Genomic DNA, 23,596 nt, shown 5'->3' with positions numbered 1-23,596 from the left:
ATAAACTACGCCAATCCTCATCCTCTTTGTTTTGGTGATAAAATATGCTTTCAATGGATTGTAACAGAAATCTACATTTCCTTAATAGTTAAGGATCCCAGTTAAATGCAATTTGTCTTCTTCGAGTTGAGTTTTCTAATATATTCTGTATTTTGTTCCTTGGTTTTCCTTCCTACTTCATTGTGCTGGGTATCACACTGAATACCTCGAGTTAGCCATTGGCGCTTACAAACTTCTGAAATTTACCCCCAAGATCCCAACGGACAACAGTCATATTATCTGGAAAATCTCTCTGTCAGCAGAAAACAATTTTCACTTTAAAATATATAAATATTTGGCATACGCACAGCTTAAGGATGAAATGTTAAGAGCAACCCTCAGTTTTTGTTTTCAATCCCTCCACCACCATTATCCATTCTGTTTCCTGGCTTTCATCACGTGGCACACCCAATCCACTTTTGACGAATTCCTTATCCTTTTCATATTTGCAAGTATTCAAGGTTCCAAGAAAGCCTAATTTATAACATGGAGGAGGTTGCAGATTTCTGGCACATGCAGTTGTGCAGATGTTATTCCTTAAGGAAGTCTATCTTGATTGCCTGTGTGAATAATGGCTCAGAGCTGGCATAGTGCCAAGAGTTCTCTCATAGCTGAATGTATAAAACTACTCTCCTACTGAAAGAAGGCCCCCAGTAGGATAATATATTATTACGCATGATTCAAATTACAGGATCTGCAGCAGGGGAGCTAGTGGCTGAATAAGGACAAGCACACACGGAATACTGATGATGGCATGATGGAATCCATCATGCATTGAAAGAAGCATCGTTTTAGCATTTAAATCCTCTGTATTCTTTTCAAAGTGACTATACTGATGATTACACAGATGAACGTAATAAACTAATCATGCCTATTTGTGATTTTTAAAAAAATACATCAAAGACGAGTTCCTGCAGTATTTTTATTTTGAAATAAAGCTGTGCTTTCTTACTGAGTACTTGAAGCCCACGAGCTATAATTCAATAAGACAATATTAAATTCGTCCCCTATCTGATCCTGTTCCAGCGATTAGGATACTGTAGAACAAAACTTGTTTCATTCGGTTATGTGGTCTGAAATCTCTGCGTTCCACAGTATTCTGGGCTGTTTTTAAGTCACTTGCACAACAAATTACTTTACCCACAAAGAACTAAACCCACATGTTTGACACATTATTGGCTTGCCAAGCGTTTTCCTTTTATAAAGAAGCACTGTTCATGAAACAATGCATAAAAAAGGAAGGGAGGAGAAAGAAGGGAGGTATTTAGCACCATTGTTTGCTTGCAGAAAAAGTCTCATCCAGGGAAAGAGCTATTATTTGGGGGATTAATATGCAAGTGTTAAACACAAAAAAACTATAACCAGTGACAGAGTCTATATATTGCTTTGCTCAAAATAGCCTCAAGCCAGCTCTCATCTTAACTTCTTTTCACACACTCTTGTATTCAGTTATTCTGGCAAAAGGGATGCTAATCAGGTGCTTTGTGCAGGGGGCGAGAGGAGTGGGAATGAAATTTGTTCAGAAATGACCTCAATCCTTTTCATTAATAAAATCACATCTAGGCAGAAAAGTGGCAGAAAATTAAATGCAGCATGAACATGGTTCAGATGTGACATATACTTGCCAGAAAAGAGAATAGAATGTGAAGAGATTATGCAGCATAATAAGTCTGGAAGCATTCTGAGAAATGCTTAAGTGCAGAGCGATCTTATGCTGCAGCAACCTCTTTACCCCATGCTACCTTCCCAAGTCTTGAAAGAATGTTGCAATGGAGGAAAGGTTTTTGATGCACACAATATGAAGCAATATATCCCTATTATTAGAGAAGTAAAGCTGTTTTAAAAGCTATATAAGGCCACAAAACCCCCAACACAAGTGAAATAGTGCCCATGGTTATCAACACCTCCCTCCTCCTGAGACAACAGAGAGTTAAAGCACACACACACACACACACCTCACAGCATCTGGGAAAATGCAGCCACCATTTTGCATAGTGATTCAAATTATGCTGGCAGAATAATTAATTGAGCGACCTAATCTCAGGGAGGGGGGGGAGAAAAAGGATACATTAAATAAAGTTCATTACTGCATGATGTAAATGAGTTTCTCACCAATGATGTCACTGATTGGCTGAGATGTGGAGCTGGTTTCGAACAGTGCAGCTTGGCCGGATTGGCTGCTAGCTCTTCTGGTTACTGCCTGCTTGGGCAGCGCTTGAACCAGACACTTTTCTGCCTCTCTTGTTGTCGTATGAAGCAAATCATGTTCAGCCCAGCTGTGTCTCCATAGTAGTGGCACCCTAAGAGATTCTCCCTCTTGCTTCCCACAGCTCATCTGTAAGGCGGTCGCTGCTGTGAAATACCAGCCTTTGGCACGGAGCCCAGACTACGTTGTTAGATCCGTCTATAATACAGAAAAGACATTTTTTAAAAAAGCAGTTCTTTCACCAAATTGCATCCTAAGAAGGATTAATAACCCCCGATTGCAGCTGGTTTGTATAGTTTGAAATTATGTCGCTCAGAAACTTTCTAAAATACAGGAGGTGACCTATAGCAAATGAGAGTAACGTTGGCTCTCTGAGAAATAAAGGCAGGAAGAAAAAGCAAGCAAGACGCTTCTTTGTTTACCTTGATTACAAAATTCTTCATTTCACTGTAAGGACTGTGACCGATTTCTTGGCACAGACCCAACCCTTTTGATTTTTTTTTTTTAAGAAAAAAAAAAGAGCTAAAGCGCTGGGGTTTTTTTCCTATTTGCATCCGTGTAATTTTTCTATTTAAGACAAGGGATCTTAATTAGTATTCTGTTTAAGTATGCAAACTGAAGCGGGGCCATGATACCAAACGAAATGAAACAAACAAAAAAAAATCTGTATTGTAAGAGAAAGGAGGGGGAAAAAATCTGTACAGCTTTTACAGTTCAGCTGTCTGACTCTCTGGGAAGGAGAAGGGGGGGGGAATGCAGTGATATCAACTTTGCCAGACAATGGAGTACCTACAGGCTTTCCCCCCCAGACATGTCTTTTATAACCAGTCAGTATTATGTGCTGCAGACAGTGGCCAATCAGTAAGCTCCTTTCTACAGCAGTGACACAATAGGTGCAACTGGCCACACTGTCCTCCTAGCCCCTGACAGCAGTTCAGGTTCATTTACCATGTGCTGGAATATGTGTCCGTCTTTAATATTTCAATTTTTTTTTAAAAAAGCCATCAGCAGCGGCATCCTCCTTTGTTTTGACTATAATTACATCAGCCTAATTACTGTGTATGAGCTGCAGTACCACCGTTCCCAAAAAAAAGCTCGCATTGACGTCACCCGATATAAATGTGCATGAACACGGCTGGTGATTTAAATAATAAAATGCATCAATTGCTTATGCTTCTCACCCCCACCCACACCACCCATCGGTGCTTCCACCCTTTAACTAAATGAATTGAGAGCACATGGGAAAAATGCAGGATCTGCTTTCAAACCTTCTTTCCTTCCTCCATTTATTTATTTATTTATTTAACCTTGCCTTCCCCATTTTTCATTGTAGCCTTCTGCTAAGAAACCGAAAAGACAAATATGCTTCAAGTCGGCAAATGCGCAGATATATAGGGCAAAGCCAAAGTACTACCCCTAACTAGATGCTGGGAAATATATCTGCATCTGCACCATCACAGACCCACAGAAGTGTGATGATCGTTGGATGCATAGGGTGGCTATATATGTACGTATCCAACGGTTTGATAATTAATAGACTCCCTTGTAGCTGTCCCGGAAACTATTCATCTGGCCAAAAGATTAAATCATCACTTTTCATGTATTAGTTCAATATAATTGGTCACGTTCGGGACGGGTGGGGTGGGGTGAGCGAAGAGCTGTCATGCTAATTTTTGTGGTTTTATGCATGGGATTTACATATTCATGAAGAGAATAGCTGTGATGACCACCGACAGAGCAGAATGAAAAGAAAGAGCACAATTCTTCAGAATACAGATTGCTTGTACACACACACACACACACCCCAAGAAGGTAAATGATGTAGCATATGGCAACAAGAAGAGGAAGCTGTCTGGCTTTTATTCAAACCTCAAGATTTCTATGGTTTACGAACCTCTGAATATAGGCATAAGGTGCATTTATATTATTAATTACCTTTGTCTGATAGCAGGGGAAAAAGAATACTGCTTAGACCCGTTTGCTCCACATGTTCATTGTTATAAATTACACACGCATACAAATATGGATTGTTAGATGGCATTTTATTAGAGATGTGTAAAATGCTTACAACAGAGGAACACTTCTCCGTGTCCCGTCCCACCCCACCCTTGGTTAAATTAACCATTTTTAGATCTGGTTTGTACAGGGAATTGTATATTGCAATTAAGATTTATTTATTTATTTATTTATACATACATACATACATACATACATGAATTCGTTCCATAGCATGGATTGTCATAAACTCAACTAAGCACTGGGGTGGGGGGGGGTCAGTTTGGTACTCATTTTCAAGCGAAAGTTCAAAATTCGCACTTCCCGAAATAATATGCAAACAGAAACACAGCTATCCTCTTCAAAATTTGCACGTCTTCAATTTTTGTGGTGCAGTTCTTCAACAAAAAGTGTGCACAAAATGCATATATCTGGGGAAGGTGTGCAAAATGTGCATAAAAACACATTAGTGGAAATGCATCATAAGGGAAATTACAAAAATATGCACATTTGGAGATATACACAATAGAAAACGGATGAATTCCCTTGAAAACTTCTTTTAAAAAATCACAAATGGTTGTAGAAATGTGACAAACTTAACCCAAGTCTGGAAAAATAGGAAACTAATCGAAATCAAAATTGACAGTTTCCTGCATTGCTACTAAGAATCCACATTTCCTCTCTCTCTCTGCAAATGCAGGTGTTATATCAGGGGTCAGCAACCTTTTTCAGCTGTGGGCCGGTCCACCGTCCCTCAGACCGGGTGGTGGGCCAGACTGTATTTTGAGGGGGGGGAATGAACAAATTCCTATGCCCCACAAATACCCCAGAGATGCATTTTAAATAAAAGGACACATTCTACTCATGTGAAAACACACTGATTCCTGGACCGTGCGCGGGCCGGATTTAGAAGGTGATTGGGCCAGATCTGGCCCATCGGCCTTAGGTTGCCTACCCTTGTGTTAAATGAATAACCTGAAGTACATTTTATCTGTATTTTAAGATGCCACAATTCAGTTCATCTAAATATTGTTTCTTTGTTCTAAAGGCAACATAATCTGGTTTTTGTATAGTTTACAAATGAGACATGTTCCAAGGCAGCCAGTGACAAATAGTATAAGGTTTTAAAGGGGTCTATCTGAAGGTCACCCACTTTTTTTAATCTTTCCATTTTTATATTCTTGCCATAGCATGACTGCCAACTAATTACTGATCACTGCTCCATTAGCAGTCTTACTTTAAACAAATTACAATCAAATATGAAAATAAATAATATAGACGAAATCTGGAGGAAGAGCTAATTAAGCAGTGAATTAATTTTTATTCCTTTAAAAATCAGCCTGACATGCAACATGGATAGAAAAGCATGTGCAGATAACTTCCTGGGAAAGCAACTTGATATATTTAGCCCTAAATAGAATCACGTAACCAGTTGGCACAGCAGGTCTCTAGATCAACCAATGACCCAAAGTGGATACTCTTCACCCTATATGCCCTTATATATTAAGCCACATATTCCGGATTATAGTGTGTCACAAACACAGAACAGCAGGGAAGTGTGTTATCGACTTGCTGGTAGCCAATGATTTAATCAGACATCTATAATAGGGCAAGATCCAGCCCAGGTGTGGAGTGATCACTTGAAATCAGTGGGGCTTATAGATGGCTAACTCTATCTAGATCACGTCCATTAGATTCTATATGGTAGATAACATTGAAAAAAATAATTGAATTATCTCATACATAATGTAGCATAATAAAGACTAGCAGTTATGGTTATAATTCAGTTTCCACAAGTCAGATGAGTTTTCAGGTCTTCTAATTTATACAATTAAGAGTGCTCAAATTAAAAAGGTTCATGCATCACATTAAATCATGGTTAAAAATAAACAATAGTTAAAAATAAACCGTGGCTTAATGTGAATGAGCAGAGTGCAGGGTCATGCTGCTGAAAGGTCCTCATTTTGCTCCTTCCCCACTCCTGCTGCTGCCATGCCAGAGAAACGCAAGCAAACCAGAGGCTGGCCTCATCTGATAGGTGAATTCGCACACTGGTGGTTTGTTCTTCTCCTAACACAAACAAGCAGAACATGAGCAGAACAATACTCTCCTCACCACTCTTCCCACCTGTGATTCCCAGCCACTGGTATACTGCCTACAACAGTGGAAGGAGAATATAATATTATCCTCCATGAATTTGTCTAATCTGCAAAGCAGAACTTTCTTTTGTCAGCCCTGCACCTTCCAATATTTAGGTTTATTGGATGTCCCCAGTTCTAGTGCTATGAGAGGGAGAGAATTTCCTCTCTGTATCCACGTTCTCCAACCATGCATAATTTTATAGACCTGTCATTTCCCCTCTTGCTCACTCTTCTGTCCTCTAAGGTAAAGGTAAAGGTAAAGGTACCCCTGCCCGTACGGACCAGTCTTGACAGACTCTAGGGTTGTGCGCTCATCTCACTCTAGAGGCCGGGAGCCGGCGCTGTCCGCAGACACTTTCAGGTCACATGGCCAGTGTGACATCGCTGCTCTGGCGAGCCTGCACCAGCGCAGCACACGGAACGCCGTTTACCTTCCCGCTTTTGAAGCGGTACCTATTTATCTACTTGCACTTTTAGGGGTGCTTTCGAACTGCTAGGTGGGCAGGAGCTGGGACCGTAAATGGGAGCTCACCCCACCGCGGGGATCTGAACCGCCGACCATGCGATCGGCAAGCCCTAGGCACTGAGGATTTATCTACAGCGCCACCCGCATCCCTTCTGTCCTCTAAAAAGCCCCAAATGTTGCAACTTTAACTCATAGAGGAAATGGAAAGAGGCAAGTCATCTTGAGCCTGCTAATGTATTTCCTCACTGGGTTATTAAAACTTCCTACTGCATGCTTGGATAACATCTGCCTCCTGCTCACATCTTCATTCACAGGGCAAGTTACACTATCTGTAGCTTCTGTTCGTTTGATGTACGATTAAACACTCATTGGCACTCCAACTGTTCCAATTTTCCTGGAGCAGCCACAGTTGAGAGTCCTGACCTGACTACAGTGGTACCTCTGGTTGTGAACTGGATCCATTCCGGAGCCCCGTTCGCAACCTAAAAGGGACGCAACCCGCATCTGTGCATGCGCGGGTCGCGATTTGCCGCTTCTGCACATGCACGCGACATCATTTTGCGTGTCTACGCATGTGTGAGCGGCAAAACCCGGAAGTAACCCTTTCCAGTACTTCCGGGTCGCCGCGGGACGCAACCTGAAAAGATGTAACCTGAAGCAGGTATGACTGTATATCATTTTTCTCAGCCTTTTTGTGTGCACTTATACAGGCACACACCTGTATATCAAGGTCATGTTAGGAGAGAAGAGCAAATCCTACCTACTGCACAGGAAAACAATCTGAATACAGAAGTCTCATCTCTAGTTCATCCGTTCCATACTCAGATAAGGGCACCCCTCCCTACAGCACACTGTAGTAGAAACTTGGTTCAGAGCTTGTCCCTAGCTCCCAGTTCTTTAGAGTACAGGGGCTTGTGTCCTCCAAACCACACTAGCACCCCAGCCAGGCTTACCCATGCACCATCTGCTACCATTGTCCACCAGGCTGAGAGTGCTGGCTTCAAACCTAGCAGTGGTAAGACTACAAATCCTTCTTACCTTCACATCTGAAATAGCCCAAGGATTAATTTCCTGCCCTGCATTATACAAGGCAAGCTATTGTGAGTGGAGGTGTTCATTATTAGATCTGTCATCAGAAGCATGTGTCTTACTTATGCTCTGAACCACCCTTGAAAGCTAGGCCCATCCTACAATAAGAAGTTTCCGTTTTTTGCTAAGTCACAGCAATATAGAATGGGAACACTATGTGGAGAGCCCAGTCGTCAAAATCCTGCAGCTGTTGCTGGTGCATTGGCACAGTATAGGCCACGGGGTAGGCCTCTTAGCAGACTAGGAGCCCTGCAAATAAATCAGCTGTTGGATCTTTAGCACTATTTGTCCCACCTACTCTGGAGGGCTTCTTTAAGTCTTGAGACCCAGGAGCACCAGTGCAGCTTGGCAATGCTAGATTTTGAGGGGGTTGTTTAACCAGGAATGCTATGTTTGTGGGTCCAACTGCTCATTCTGTTGAGGGGAGTTTTGGACTTCTGTCCCAAAATTATGTCTTGGTCAGTATCACTGCCCAGGAGGAATGAGGAAGGGAAAGGCTGCAACTGAAGAGAGGCCCAACTTTCTTTCCTGCTTGGTTGTGCAGTGTAGCAACTATCCAGTCAGCGCTAGCCTCTCAACCTGCCTAGCGGCCAACTAGTGAGTATATTCTTCCTATAGAGAAACAAGGGATTCCACCTGATGTCAAGCACAGAGAACAGGTTTAGCTCTTATTCAAGTCACTTATGTCAGAGAGGATGTCAGCAGTTAGGTTCATATAGCCATATGTGGTGGGAATGCAGGCTTGTACAACTATTTTGGAAATTCATATTTGAAGAAGTTTCTTGTATTACAGGACAGGTTGATCCAAGGCTAGCTTTATTAAATCTGTTTATGGATGACCATAATAATTTATTTTTTAAGGACCTACTAATCTTTTTCATGTCTGCAGCTAGAAATATACATAATTACACAATCCAGAAAACAGCTATTCTTAACTCTGCTAGAGGCCTGGTGGGATAGAATATGAAATATAGTCGTTATGATCATAAGAGCACTCAGGAACACAAAGGCCAAAGATGATTTTGAAATGGTACGGTACATGTTTATTCAATATGCTGAAAAGCCCAATGTTGTCCCCTCACCAGCAGCTATCCATAGCTCACTCTGGGACAATCTGTTAAGGAAGAGAGCAGAAGACCCTTATTGTTTGACTGTATCATTTACTTTGTATATGCATTGAATATTTCTTGCTGGGTATCAATATATGGGGATTGTTTGTTATTTGTATTTTTTGAAACTGAAAAATAAAGAAGTTAAAAAAGCACAGAGAACAGAATAATTGAGCTGTATACCAAAGCATGTTTGGGGAAAGTAGATGCTGTCACTTTAAAGAAATGTGTGTTCATAAATTGCCCTTGGCCTGCACATGTGGAATTGTTGAACAGAAGGGCCCTGAAAATGTTTATAGTACAACACTGTTTAAAGGAAAACTAGGGATCGTAAATAAAGACCCAAAAAAGAAAGAAAGAAAAACAGAAACTTTTGCAAAGAAAAAAGAAACTCAACATAAATGACCACAAGATTAAACAATATTTAAATATAAACAGAAGACATCTAGATTTAATAAATATAATTGAGGCAAGTAAAGCATTTACTGACAAAAGCAAGAAAACCAATAAACTCTTGGCTCACTGTCTAGAGAGAAAGTAATAAATGATTCCTCTGGTGATGTCCAAGGAGGATCTACAGAAACTTACTAACTTTAATAAACAACTTATTACCACATTAGTAACTTTTATTAAGCTATCAGTCGAATAATCCAGTTCATCCAACATTAAGCAAATTATTTTAAAAAAACAGCAAATAGTTAACATTATTGGAGGACAGGCAACTTCCCAGTTACAGAAAAACACACAACGTGCACACACTTAAATTCCCTATCCAAATAAATTATCTGTGAAGTTTTATAGCCTGAATTTAGATTCACTAATACCTCCACTAATTAGTCTCCTTCATAAACTTCAAATTCTGGACACATTGACTAAAGCCATGATTATGCTTCTACAAAAGTTCAGTAAGGACCAGCCCTCCAAATATGCAGACCAATTGGGTGGTGGACTGTGTCACAGGACTAGGAAATGACTGACCCACATTAGCTAAGAATCCAAATTCCCGGTACATGACTTGCCCTTAAAATGCTGCCAGCCTGTGAAAATGCATTAGATAAGTGAGAGTGACATAATGTACAAGTGAACATCCAGCTAAAGTTTGCTCAGTGGAAAAAAAGATATTATTGACTCTTCTAAGGCAACCTTAGCATGTCTGCTTCTCCTTACAGAACAGCCACACTTAATGTACGATATCACTGTCTTATCCACTAAATTAGTAGCATTATATATTGCAACACCACCTCATTAACTGGAAACTATAGCCACTTAGGGGCAACCCTGGTTGTATAATTACAAGTTTCGTGCTTGGATTCCTCTTACTCGTTTCCCAGCTCACCTCTCATGCTGGAAGAAGGCAGGAGAGGGGCAATCCTAATGAATGCACATTGAAAATCACACACAAGGATTTAGCTGCGTGATGCCCCTAAGAACCAGCAGGGGATGCTAAAAGATTTAGCTGCTTAGCAATGTACACCTTACTGTTGATGGTAAGACACAATACATTTGATATTCTACCTACGCTTTCACCCAGGGCACATGTAAGGTTAATAAGAAGTTGAAAGAAAAACATGCTGGTCTAGGTCTCCAGGATAAAGGCACAAGCAGCCTGTCACAGCCAGTCCTCAACCTTCTTGACTGACTCAAGTTATTGCCATGCATCTGATAGCAAATGATGATCTGATGTTAGCTATTCAAAACAGACTACTGCAAGAGTCTCTGTGGTTTGGTTTAAACAAGTTAAGGAGTATTATAAGATTGCCCCTCAGTTGCTCCAAGTAAATAATTTTCTATGCAGCTCTTGGTGCATGTCTGAACATGAGCAGCAGAAACCTTTGCATTCAAATCCTCCATAGCTTAAAAAAAACTTTGTAGGATTCTCTTCACAACGAATGGTCCTTCAGAAATCTCATAACTAAGACAGAGCCTTCCCCATGCGTAAATTAAATTCCAAGGATGAAACAAAAGCATAGTTGGTCACCCACATCTGAGTTACCTTCAGTGTGTGAACTGAAAGTCTTGTGTGCTGATCCCTTGGTTGCTATTGACAAAAAAAGAAACTGAAGGAAAACCTGGAGGTGCAGAAATGCATGGGATGAGGAAACAGAGGCAACAGAGAAAGTGGAGAGAGAAAAAACAGATAATCAGAGATATAAATGCAAAGAGACGTGAGGGGCGAAAAACACTGATAATTTTTCAGTTAACCATGTGGCAATGCTGACCTTCTAACCTGAAGTGGTGCAAAGAGAGATCACTAGGAGGTGCAGCATGAAAAGGGATGGTGATCAGATGGCAATACAGAAAGTTGTGGTGGAAAAGGGTTAACAGATGGAATTCAGAGGAAAACCCAGGAAGGAGTGCTATAAAGAGGAGACGAGGAGGGTCTAGAGAAGAAGGAATACAATGGTGCCTCGCAAGACGAAATTTATTCGTTCTGTGAGTTATTTCGTCTAGCGAATTTTTCGCCTTGCGAAGCACGGTGTCGGAAAAGTTTTGGAAAAGCTTCCAAAATCACCAAAACCCTCAAAAAAGGCTACCACACCGCGTTCTATGAGTTGCTCCTCGAAGTCAAGTCGCAACTGTATTAACAGTGTTAAGAAAAAGGAAACAATCTTGCAAGACGTTTTCGTCTTGCCAAGCAAGCCCATAGGGAAATTCATCTTGCGAAGCAGCTCAAAAACCGCAAAACCCTTTTGTCTAGCGAGTTTTTCGTCTTGCGAGGCATTCGTCTTGCGGGGCACCACTGTGATATGAACTGTTGTGTTTGCAGGGAAACCTTAACAACACTAAAGAGACAAGCAGGTATGGCACTCCTATTCAATGCCATTGCCAGGTCCTAAGCGTTCCTGTTCAACCTGTGGCATCCATTCTGTAGACTATTCACCTATGCTCTAGTCTATTTGAAAATTAGATACAATTACTTTACATCTATTCTATCACACATTGACCAGCCTTAATCAACTGCATTTGTTTAAATGGAAATAACAGAATGTCGCAGCATTTCTGAGCAAACAAGTTACTCAAGCAATTGTTTTGATGGTTCTTAAATGTAGTTGTTAAATGAAGACCAGCATTTTAGTTTGCTTGTTTCTGGAAAATGAGCACAACGTTTGGCCTTATAGTCATTATGCAAGAGGGTGCTTGAAAGGCTTCCGAATAAAACTCAATTGTAGCATTTATATTTGTTAGAATAAATGTCAAATAAAGAACATTAGTAGTTTGCATGAATGCAAAGAAAATCCTAAAAATATTATTGCATGATAGGCTCATTATGCTTTCCAAATGCTACCATATTGTTGTTGTTGTTTAGTCGTTTAGTCATGTCCGACTCTTCGTGACCCCATGGACCAGAGCACGCCAGGCACTTCTGTCCTCCACTGCCTCCCGCAGTTTGATCAAACTCATGCTGGTAGCTTCAAGAACACCATCCAACCATCTCGTCCTCTGTCGTCCCCTTCTCCTTGTGCCCTCCATCTTTCCCAACATCAGGGTCTTTTCCAGGGAGTCTTCTCTTCTCATGAGGTGGCCAAAGTATTGGAGCCTCAGCTTCACGATCTGTCCTTCTAGTGAGCGCTCAGGGCTGATTTCCTTCAGAATGGAGAGGTTTGATCTTCTTGCAGTCCATGGGACTCTCAAGAGTCTCCTCCAGCACCATAATTCAAAAGCATCAATTCTTCGGCGATCAGCCTTCTTTATGGTCCAGCTCTCACTTCCATACATCACTACTGGGAAAACCATGGCTTTTACTATACGGACCTTTGTTGGCAAGGTGATGTCTCTGCTTTTTAAGATGTTGTCTAGGTTTGCCATCGCCTTTCTCCCAAGGAGCAGGCGTCTTTTAATTTCGTGACTGCTGTCACCATCTGCACTGATCATGGAGCCCAAGAAAGTAAAATCTCTCACTGCCTCCATTTCTTCCCCTTCTATTTGCCAGGAGGTGATGGGCCCAGTGGCCATGATCTTTGTTTTTTTGATGTTGAGCTTCAGACCATATTTTGCGCTCTCCTCTTTCACCCTCATTAAAAGGTTCTTTAATTCCTCTTCACTTTCTGCCATCAAGGTTGTGTCCTCTGCATATCTGAGGTTGTTGATATTTCTTCCGGCAATCTTAATTCCGGCTTGGGATTCATCCAGCCCAGCCTTTCGCATGATGAATTCTGCATATAAGTTAAATAAGCAGGGAGACAATATACAGCCTTGCCGTACTCCTTTCCCAATTTGGAACCAATCAGTTGTTCCATATCCAGTTCTAACTGTAGCTTCTTGTCCCACATAGAGATTTCTCAGGAGACAGATGAGGTGATCAGGCTCTCCCATTTCTTTAAGAACTTGCCATAGTTTGCTGTGGTCAACACAGTCAAAGGCTTTTGCATAGTCAATGAAGCAGAAGTAGATGTCTTTCTGGAACTCTCTAGCTTTCACAATAATCCAGCACATGTTTGCAATTTGGTCTCTGGTTCCTCTGCCTCTTCTAAATCCAGCTTGCACTTCCGGGAGTTCTCGGTCCACATACTGCTTGAGCCTTCCTTGTAGAATTTTAAGCATAACCTTGCTAGCGTGTGAAATGAGTGCAATTGTGCGGTAGTTGGAGCATTCTTTGGCACTGCCTTTCTTTGGGATTGGGATGTAGACTGAAGGTTCTCCAATCCTCTGGCCACTGCTGAGTTTTCCAAACTTGCTGGCATATTGAGTGTAGCACCTTAACAGCATCATCTTTTAAAATTTTAAACAGTTCAGCTGGAATACCATCACTTCCACTGGCCTTGTTATTTGCAGTGCTTTCTAAGGCCCATTTGACTTCACTCTCCAGGATGTCTGGCTCAAGGTCAGCAACCACACTACCTGGGGTGTACGAGACATCCATATCTTTCTGGTATAATTCCTCTGTGTATTCTTGCCACCTCTTCTTGATGTCTTCTGCTTCAGTTAGGTCTTTACCACTTTTGTCCTTTATTATGGTAATCTTTGTGCGAAATGTTCCTTTCATATTTCCGATTTTCTTGAACAGATCTCTGGTTCTTCCCATTCTGTTACTTTCCTCTATTTCTTTGCATTGCTCGTTTAAGAAGGCCTTCTTGTCTCTCCTTGCTATTCTTTGGAAATCTGCATTCAATTTCTTGTATCTTTCATTATCTCCCTCACATTTTGCTTGCCTTCTCTCCCTCGCTATTTGTAAGGCCTCGTTGGACAGCCATTTTGCTTTCTTGCATTTCTTTTTCATTGGGATGGTTTTAGTTGCTGCCTCCTGTATAATGTTGCGAGCCTCCACCCATAGTTCTTCAGGCACTCTGTCCAGCAAATCTAAATCCTTAAACCTGTTCCTCACTTCCACTGTGTATTCATAAGGGATTTGGTTTAGATTGTATCTTACCTGTCCAGTGGTTTTTCCTACTTTCTTCAGTTTAAGCTTGAATTTTGCTATAAGAAGCTGATGATCTGAGCCACAGTCAGCTCCAGGTCTTGTTTTTGCAGACTGTATAGAGCTTCTCCATCTTTGGCTGCAGAGAATATAATCAATCTGATTTCGATGTTGCCCATCTGGGGATGTCCATGTGTAGAGTCGTCTCTTGTGTTGTTGGAAAAGCGTGTTTGTGATGACCAGCTTGTTCTCTTGGCAGAACTCTATTAGCCTTTGCCCTGCTTCGTTTTGATCTCCAAGGCCAAACTTGCCAGTTGTTCAAGTTCAGTTGTTCAATATGCTACCATATTAGTAACAAGCAATTTAGTAATTATGAAACATTCCTATATAAATACAACATATCCAGAGGCCAAGGTTTCTGCAGCAGAGAAGATCTACCTTACACTGCAGTTATAAGTGGCAGCTGGAACATCAGGCAAAAAACTTTTTTTAAAAAATCTCTGCCATCACTGGTCAAAGGCTTTCTCCCAGTGAATCTGATGTGGTGGCGGTGTGATTTTCTAAGGTCATATAAACAGCAAACTCATAGCAAAATGTATTATTTTAAAAGAGAATTGGGGAGGAGTTAGCAGCCAGCAGCAGTTCTACTTAGATGATTGCAGCTTATGGGAGCTCGTGTACTGGACTCGTAAGCAGGGGCATTTGCAAGAGCATTTAGCGGAGAGTTTGAGGGGGATGTCTGGAACGCTGTCTCATGGTGCATGTAGGACCTGAACCAATGGATTCAGGTTACAAGAAAGGAGATTCTGACTAAACACCAGCTGTTCAACAGTGGAATGAGGTGGTGGGCTCTCTTGCACTGGATGTTTTAAAGCAGAGGTTGGATGGCCATCTGTCATAGATGCTTTAGTGGAGATTCCTGTGTTGCAGGAGGTTGGACTAGATGACCCTCGGGATACCTCCCAACTCTTACAGTTCTATGATTCTGAAACAAAGGGGGTGAGGTTTCACTTGACCTACTTTAATGGGAGAGCAGTTGATTGAAGGAAGACATGAACAAGACTAGAGAAATGGCACATTTTTTCAAATCACTTCTTCAGTACTTTCTGCCAAAATTTATGTTGCCAGAAGAAATACTGGACATCCCATGAGGGTGCTTTCTGGGATCCTCTCAAGTGTGGAATGCATTGCAAGTGCCCACGTTTTCCACCTCTCCTTAATATGCATTAGCACTAAACAGAGAATGTGCATCGCGAAGAAAGATGCATTAAAGCCAGCATTGGCTTCAGAACTGAAACAGAAAATCCCGCATTGCTTGAAATACAATCAGATGTTATTTTGTGGCAGTATTAAGATTATATTTCTAATAAACACCACAAACAGTTTTAATAGCTGGAATGGTTTTTCTCTTACATAAGCAGAAGTAACTTAAACCAGCTGAGCCTGAGAACATAATGGAGGCCTGCAGTGTCTGAATTTGGCTTTAAACTATTCACTGCATATTGTTGGTCACTGATGACACCATATGGAACCTGATTCAGCCTTATGCTAAGCTACAGTGCACTCCTAACTATGTGTACTTAGAAGTTAGCCCTAATGGATTCAATGGGGCTTATTCCTGGGTAAATGGGCTTAGAATTGCAGCCTAAGAGTCTGAATACCTTCACTGTATCAGTAGCTAGAGCCAGCTGGGAGAGCTTCTTTCTAATAAGCTTTTAAAAATAATATTGGCTGGCTTGCAGTTAATATATATTTAGCAGAGTAAAAATAACTTGGAAGCTGGAGTTTAACCTACCACCCATCATCTGTCTCATACAGATATCCCTAGCATTGCTTTAAAAAAGGGGTAACGTTAAATACACAGGAGTCCCACTGGTAAAGAGAGAGAAAATGTTCCTTTACTTACAGTTACTTCAAATTCACAAGCATGGCTTTGGATTCTCAGTTAACATAATGAGAGGAGGTTTTCATGGCTGCCTCGTGCAGCAGAAGAGGGAAGACAGAAGAGCAAGCAGGAGGAAGGGGCAGAGCTTAGGTGCTCACTGGGAAACCCCAATGTGTATTTCTCCTCACTGTATCTGCAAGTTTCAACCCAGCCTTCTACTGACTGAAGCCACACAAGGTTTGTATACCAACACTTTCTACCACCGTGCTAAACTGTGTATAGAACAGTCATAGCCCTGTTAATGCAAACACTGCGAAAAGCTACAGATTTAGTGTGCAGTGTTGCCGTCATGCTTGATATATATCCACTGTGTTGCCCACAATAGCCAGTCAATAACTGAACAGTTCAAAGGGTCTTATTTAAACATACCCTGTTTTCCACCCATAATGGATCCACAATGCAGCTAATAATTGTGACATTTATTTAAAAATACAACATTGATTTTTATATTTGCCTGTTATTATTTAAATGCTTAGTTGATTGATCAAGCCAGGAATTAAAATGTATCTTGGGTAACCAGGTACTGAAATGCTAAGCTCTGTCCCACTGCCCACTGTACAATTCCCACACAGAGAGACACATGTGCGCAAATAAATCCTGGGGGTGGGAATGTGCCGCTGGCAGGCAATGGACACTCATGCACCAAGCTCTAGCTGGAGCTGGGAAGGGAGGAAGCAGCAAATACAATATTTGTACTCATCGTTGACTGGTGTTGGGAAGAAGTAAGAAAAAAAGGGTGGAAAACAGCCTAAAAACTATGGCAGAGAGTAAAAACAGCTGAAAACTAAAACAGATTGAAACAATTGAAAAAACCTGAAGGGTGGTGAAATGACAGGCCAAGTGAGCCTATCTGGAGCTGATATTCCACAGATGAGGTGCTACCATTGAAAAGGTCCTTTCTCCCTTAGCCACCCACAACACTTCACTTGGTTGGGACACTCTTAGAATGACTTCCCAGGATATCAAAGACTACATAGTTGGTTTTGGAAAGAAGTGGTCCTAAAGGTACCCTGGTCCCAAGGCATGAAGAACCATTAGGGCCAAAACCAGCACCTTGAATTGGACCCGGACTCTTACTGGGAGTCAGTGAAGTTGGTGACACACTGGTGTGATGTCCTCGCATCACCCAGTCCCACAGTCTTATTTTGAGCTAGCTGAAGTTTTCAGACACTTTTCAAAGGCAGCACCATGTAGGACCTTTTGTCGTAGCTCAAACAGAAGGCTACCAGGGCATGAGTAACTGAAGCAGGACTATGCCTGTCCAGGGGAAATGACATCCCAGCAAAAACTGGCAAAAGGTGTTCAAGGTAATGGAGGCCACTTGGGTCTCCAGTGACAAAAGTGGGTCAGTGAGCACCCTCCTGACTACAAGCATGAACCTTTAGGGGAGCAATCTCCTTTAGAAGAGGCTGAACAAACAACTTAGCTAGGCAGAAAACCCACCAGCTAACAATCCATCTATCTTGTCTGGACTGAGCTTCAGTTTATTGGCTATAATCCAGTCATTACCTCATCCAACCTATTGCATAATTTAAAACATAATTATGTAAAGCTACATGTGAAAACTGCAGACAGCCTTGAATGTATTTCCTAAACATATGCCAAAGCATCTTAAACTCTTTTTTTTAAAAAAATACCCTCCTCCATCTCAGCCAGGAGAAATAGCCGCAAAGCTTCCAAAGTTCCATTTCCTTTTTATTCCAGCTATCATTTGTTACATATTCAAATGAAACCAAATCAAAGTTAGTCTCACCAGAATTCCCACTGGTGCTTCAATTTTACTGCATCTTTAATAGCATGATGGAATCAAAATGCATATCGGTTCAGTATATACATTTGTCCAACTCATAATGCTTGGCTGTATTACTAAACTGACCTTTTCTCTCAACAATTCTTCTTCAGATTGAAATTATCAACTCATCTTACATTGTCAGCATTTAGTTACCCTAGATGAAAGCAGCGAACAGTGAAGAACATCTGAGCGTGTGCCTAGAAAACAGCTGTCTGTGCGGAGGCCAAGCCCTCAGAACCAGCTGCTTCATAGAGGTGTCCTCAAAAGTTATTTAACATTAACCTATTAATTGTTGTTGAAACTCCCACCAATTGCTCAGAATACAGCTCTCTTTGGATGTTCCCTCCACACATATAGCTAATATGCAGGGCTCTGTTCTCCATATCACTTACCCTTACCATGTATTGAATGCAACACTAGCACAGAGTTCCCAACAGTACGCATATTTTGACCTTACAGAGTTGCACTCAAAATGTGGATAACTAGAGGTGGGTGGGAAGGTATGAGCAGTATCATGGGTAGAGTCAAAATAACATGACCCTGCTCCTTGTCAACTTGATAAGCCTTAAGTGTGGGTGGCAATATCTAAAGACGGGTTAGGTTAACATTTTAAATGTATGTGGGGATTGGCCTGACTGTAACACAACCTGCTGATATTCAGCTAGTCAGGATTCAAAGGGTGACCTTTGCCACCGTTACCAGAATTTATGGAAAGGTTGGGGGGTTGCCCCTCCAGCGGATACCATACACCCCTCCCAACTACCAAAACCAACACAATCACTCCTGCAAATGTCCCCACAAAACACTCCATCACACAGTTTTTTCCTATCTCTTTTTGAAGGACCTCCGTTGCACATTACCAAATGCATCTATGTACTGGCTCAATCGGAAAACTTTAGAAAGTCATATGAAATCACCCCAGTATCAGATTTGCGCCATTCCAACTTTGTTCTGATCAGGAAGGAAATGGTTACCAAGGAGGGAGCCTGGGACGTGGACAGGGGCAGCCATAATCCCTGATGCCTAGGACCACGTACTCAGCAGCCTCTTGCATGGGAGATAATTGCTAGCATTCTGGCCCTGAGTGCCAGACAGGTAGCCATTCCAGAGACAATAGTAAACCCAACCTCAATTGTTTAGGATCTTGATCAAGACAAAGGGGTGTGATTAACTGGACCAGGAGAAAAGGAACATGTACATACTCACCTTTTGTTTTACTTAATGGGTGTGAGGTGAAGGTCAAGGGAGGGATGGGGACAAACCTGATGCTCAAGTTTCTTCCAGAAGACTCCTCCCAGATTATGACATAGCTGTGATGTATATATGATGTATGTATTATGCTTCACTAAGAGTGTTGTGGGTAAAAAGGGAAACATATATAAAAAAGGAGCTATCCTTTGTTCTGGGCTCCTTTCTGCTTCTTCCATGTGGTAGTTGGAAGTCCTGTTGCAACAGTTCCTTGAATAAAGATCATAACCACCCTACAATCGAATCAGAAAGAATGCTAAATAAAGAGTGGGCATCGTATAACCTCCACACAAGCTTTGTGCAAGCAAATCAGACCCAATTTCTCAATAGCCAGGTCATTCTGGATTTCCTGCAAGTGGTAATAATGGGAGCACATAGCAACATCAGTATGTATTTACCAGTATTTCACAGAGAGGTTATCTATGACCAATTAGGGCTGATCTGTTCACAAAGCAGAAGCCTTTATGTATGTGATTAATTTAAAAGTTTTACAGTAAAATAGTCAATATGTTTTGTATGGGATGCAATGTAACCCCATCATCTCCAATATTTTATGGTCAGAACTGAAATGCAGACATTTTTTTAAAATCCTGGCCTCCTTAAGCTACTTTCCAAAGTAGCCAAAAGAAGATAGTAAGGAATGCCTTGGACCATTCTTCCTACTGAAATTAGTTTTTCTGATGGCACTTCTTAGGTCATATCATTAAACCATTTAGTAAGCAGAGCAGTAATATCTAACAGGTTGTTAAAGTAGTCTCTGAAAAGATGACAGCTGAAAATGCATAATAGATTTCTCATAGTCTAATCACTTGCAGTATTTATTTTGCAACATTCACAAGCTGATATTTTGTTATAAATTGTTAGCTAATTAATATAGCAGAACATAAAACTGTTGCAGGGTCAAGCTACTCACATTACACTGTTTGATTGCAGCCCTACGCATTTACTGGCCAAACAACAAATATTTTCAGTGACGTTTGAATATTAGCTTATGTATTTATTGACTGACAAATCTATAGCCACACAAAATTCCTCACACATTAGTTACAATGAAGAGTACCCATCCACTTATTAAAGCGCAAAACTAAAATATTTAACTTTTGTGTTAGATAATGAGCAAGTTAATTGTATTTCTCACGAATATAAAATGTGTAATTACTGCTAATCTGCCTCATTTAAACTAAATTTTAATTATATAATTGCTGGAAATAAAATTTCTAATTTATGTAATGTATTAATGATACACAGTGGAGATAAACTGGCATTAGCAGAAACTTAGCATAGTCAATAACGAACAAAATTTAAAATCAATAAATTAGCTGTGCAACAAGCTAACAAAGTCATTCACACTGAAACCTGTGCAAACAAATGCAAAAAGAAGGTGTCTCTCTAAGTACTGAGACCTGGTTCACAATGAATACTTAACCATCACATAGGAATCAGTGCTGGACTACACCATTGCACCCTCTCTTTCTCTGGATCTCAATCTTGCGCATGAACTTCCTATCTCCTCTACTCAGGTTTTACTGTTACATGAAAGTCACTTGTCCATGTTAAAATTAAGTCAAGGCCTCACCTGCAGCACACAATTAAAGCAGTCTCATACCACTTTCAATGTCCATGCTCCCCCCCCCCCCGCCGCCCAGAAATTCAAACTAGAAATAGTTGCAGGTCCAATCTAGATTATATCAGGAGTGCCACTTTTTTAAAATGGCAAATGCAGCTATGGGTAGGATAGAAAGAGCACTAAGGATGAATGCAGTGCCTCATGGGGAAAATGGCACCTCTGTGGTCCTGATCCAACCCCCTCCACACCATGTGGCTTTAAATATTAAAAAATGACATACAAAAGAGACCCAGTCACAAATTTCTTGATATCTCCTCTAGTTGTCCCTTGCACTTAACCCTTTAACATAAAAATTACTGTAATATAAACTTCAGGCATTTGGAGGCAGATTAGATTATGAATCAATATAGTGTTTCCATTGTTCTTTGCAGCAGTGCTCCCATACATTTAACACTTTTGCCCCTTTCATTCTGTGTACAGTGCTATAAATCCATACTGAGGGGCCTGGAGTCTGAAAACATCTGGAGGACCACCAGTTCCCCACCCCTGCCACAAATCAAGAGTGAACTCATTTTCTTAGCATGAATTCTTCTGTTGCCAAACCAGCACCACCCACCCACTAGGAAGGACCATCAGGAGGCTTGGAGGAACACCAAGGTTTGCAGAAGTACATTAACAAAAGCCTATGGGAATTTTTTTTTAAAAGACACCAAATTGAGACTGAGCATGCTCAATGGGCAGAGAATGCTGAGAAGTTTTGTTATTGTTGGGTTTTTTGTGGGGGGGGGAGAGGACAAAATATCACGGGGGGAGGGGAGGCATGATATGGAATTTCCTGAACAAGGGCACGACCTGGATCTAGAACAGGGGCATTCCATACATTTTGTTGCAGGTGCCACCTGTGAAACCCTGGTAATGACTGTCCTTATAACCAACAGCAGAGGTGTCATGTGATTGTATTTTCAGTTCCATTAACAGAGTAGCCCAGAGTTTAAGCTGAAATCCTAACCACTCTTGCTAAGAAATAGACCCTACTGAACTCAGTAGGGCCCAATTCTGAGAAAACATGTATTGATTCAAATATTTCTGCACTGCCTTTCATACGCAATATACAAATTAATGTACAAAAACCAGAAAGTACAGCGGAATTACGGTTTGGAATAGCATGGCCAAGGCTAGGTCAATGGCAAATAACATGGACTGGGCTATAAATTACATTTTTAGAAAGCAGGAGAGAGGCATTTAAGGAACTCTTAATACTGGAATCAATGGCTCTGAAAGGTGTTTAGCTTTACTGTGCCTGCCTTTTCAAGTGCAAGGGGCCACCGATATATACACCACATCCATAGCTCTCCAACATTCCTCTCACCTCTGTAACATCAGTAATTCCTCTGCAAGTGAAAATGTAAGTGTTCAAAAACCAAATAGCTTTGTGAAATGTAGAGATGCAAGTATGCAGCTGTGACATATTGAACTATACAAGAGACATACCAATCCAGGCCACTGCTATTTTCTTCAGGGTCACCCTTTCCCCTTATTTGCAGACATCACACAAATTCTCAAGTAAGAAACCTGACAGCTCTGTCATCGGACTTTACAAAGCAGCTGATAAAACCTGACAGGGACAAGAATTATACAATGGTTTGGCTGTGTTTTTAAGAAAAGGCTCAGATGTTTTGCATGCAGCTCTAATGGAAAACGTTGAAGGTTTTCCCATCTACTTGCCATAATTTTGTTCATGCTCCGATACTGCTCTGCCCTCTGCTGGCCAGTATGTGGACTTGCAAAAAAAGTAAAGAATCTGCAAAAAGCAGTGAATTTATTGATATCGAGGAGCAGTCTTAAAAATTAGTATCCAAAATGACAAGCTGAAAAATGGTGGACCTTAAACAGTACTATAAGACTTGGTTTTAAAACTATGTTAAAATTCTTACAGGTCAAATAAAGCGTAAGTGTGTATGTTTATAGATCATCTTTATGTGTACAAAAAGACCACAATCTACTTGGATTTTACATACATGATTGCAGCATCAGGCGAATTCTATGTAGGTGAGTGTAGCTTTATGCAGACTGCCAATCAAATAGAAATGGGGTTGGAAACCCTTGCTTACTGGGCTCTACTTTTAACCAACCATGCTGCAGAAACATTTACACTACTTCACTGGTCATGGAGCTCAAGACCTGCTCATTATTGTGTTGTATGCCCTTGCCTTTCATTATTTAAACTTGCCCTGACTTTGGGTCTTAGCTCTGCGCACAGTGGAAGTTTCTGCTGCTGAATTTGAAGTGCCAGTAATACAACTGAATGCTACTGTCTACTTTCTCCAACCTAGCAATGTGTGATGCTAAATTAAAAGGTATTGGACTGCATGAGACAATGCTGTCACTGGAGACATTTCATTTCAGGCACTCTCCCCCACCTCTTGCTCTGTCTGTAAACAGCATGACAACTCTGTGCCATATCAGCTGTAATTAAATATCATGTTCATTTCCTCAAAAGGGCCCCAGATGTTAGGAACTGATGAGAAGGAATTAAATTATTCAAAAAGCGATAATCTATACTGTATAGCAGGGGTCAGCAATTTTTTTCAGCAGGGGGCCAGTCCACTGTCCCTCAGACCTTTTGGGGGGCCAGACTATATT

General features: G+C 41.1%; 1 protein-coding gene across 15 annotated transcripts in view; it reads right to left on the bottom strand.

The window, feature by feature from the left end:
- The window catches only part of LOC309531355 (uncharacterized protein), a 313,524-nt gene that overhangs the window by 266,426 nt on the left and 23,502 nt on the right, over positions 1-23,596 (bottom strand). For all 15 annotated transcript variants that reach the window (XR_014219226.1, XR_014219227.1, XR_014219228.1 and 12 more), the window contains one exon: positions 2,152-2,443. Coding sequence is in view for 1 of the 15 variants with exons in the window: in XM_082220829.1 (XP_082076955.1) it covers positions 2,152-2,374 (223 nt within the window). In the remaining 14 variants the exon portion in view is untranslated. The remainder of the gene's footprint in view (positions 1-2,151; positions 2,444-23,596) is intronic.

The sequence above is a fragment of the Podarcis vaucheri genome (assembly GCF_965113315.1).
Source record: "Podarcis vaucheri genome assembly, chromosome: 4".
Taxonomy (NCBI): Eukaryota; Metazoa; Chordata; class Lepidosauria; order Squamata; family Lacertidae; genus Podarcis; species Podarcis vaucheri.
Note: the sequence above shows the minus strand (reverse complement) of the source record. Positions and strands in the feature narration are given on the sequence as shown.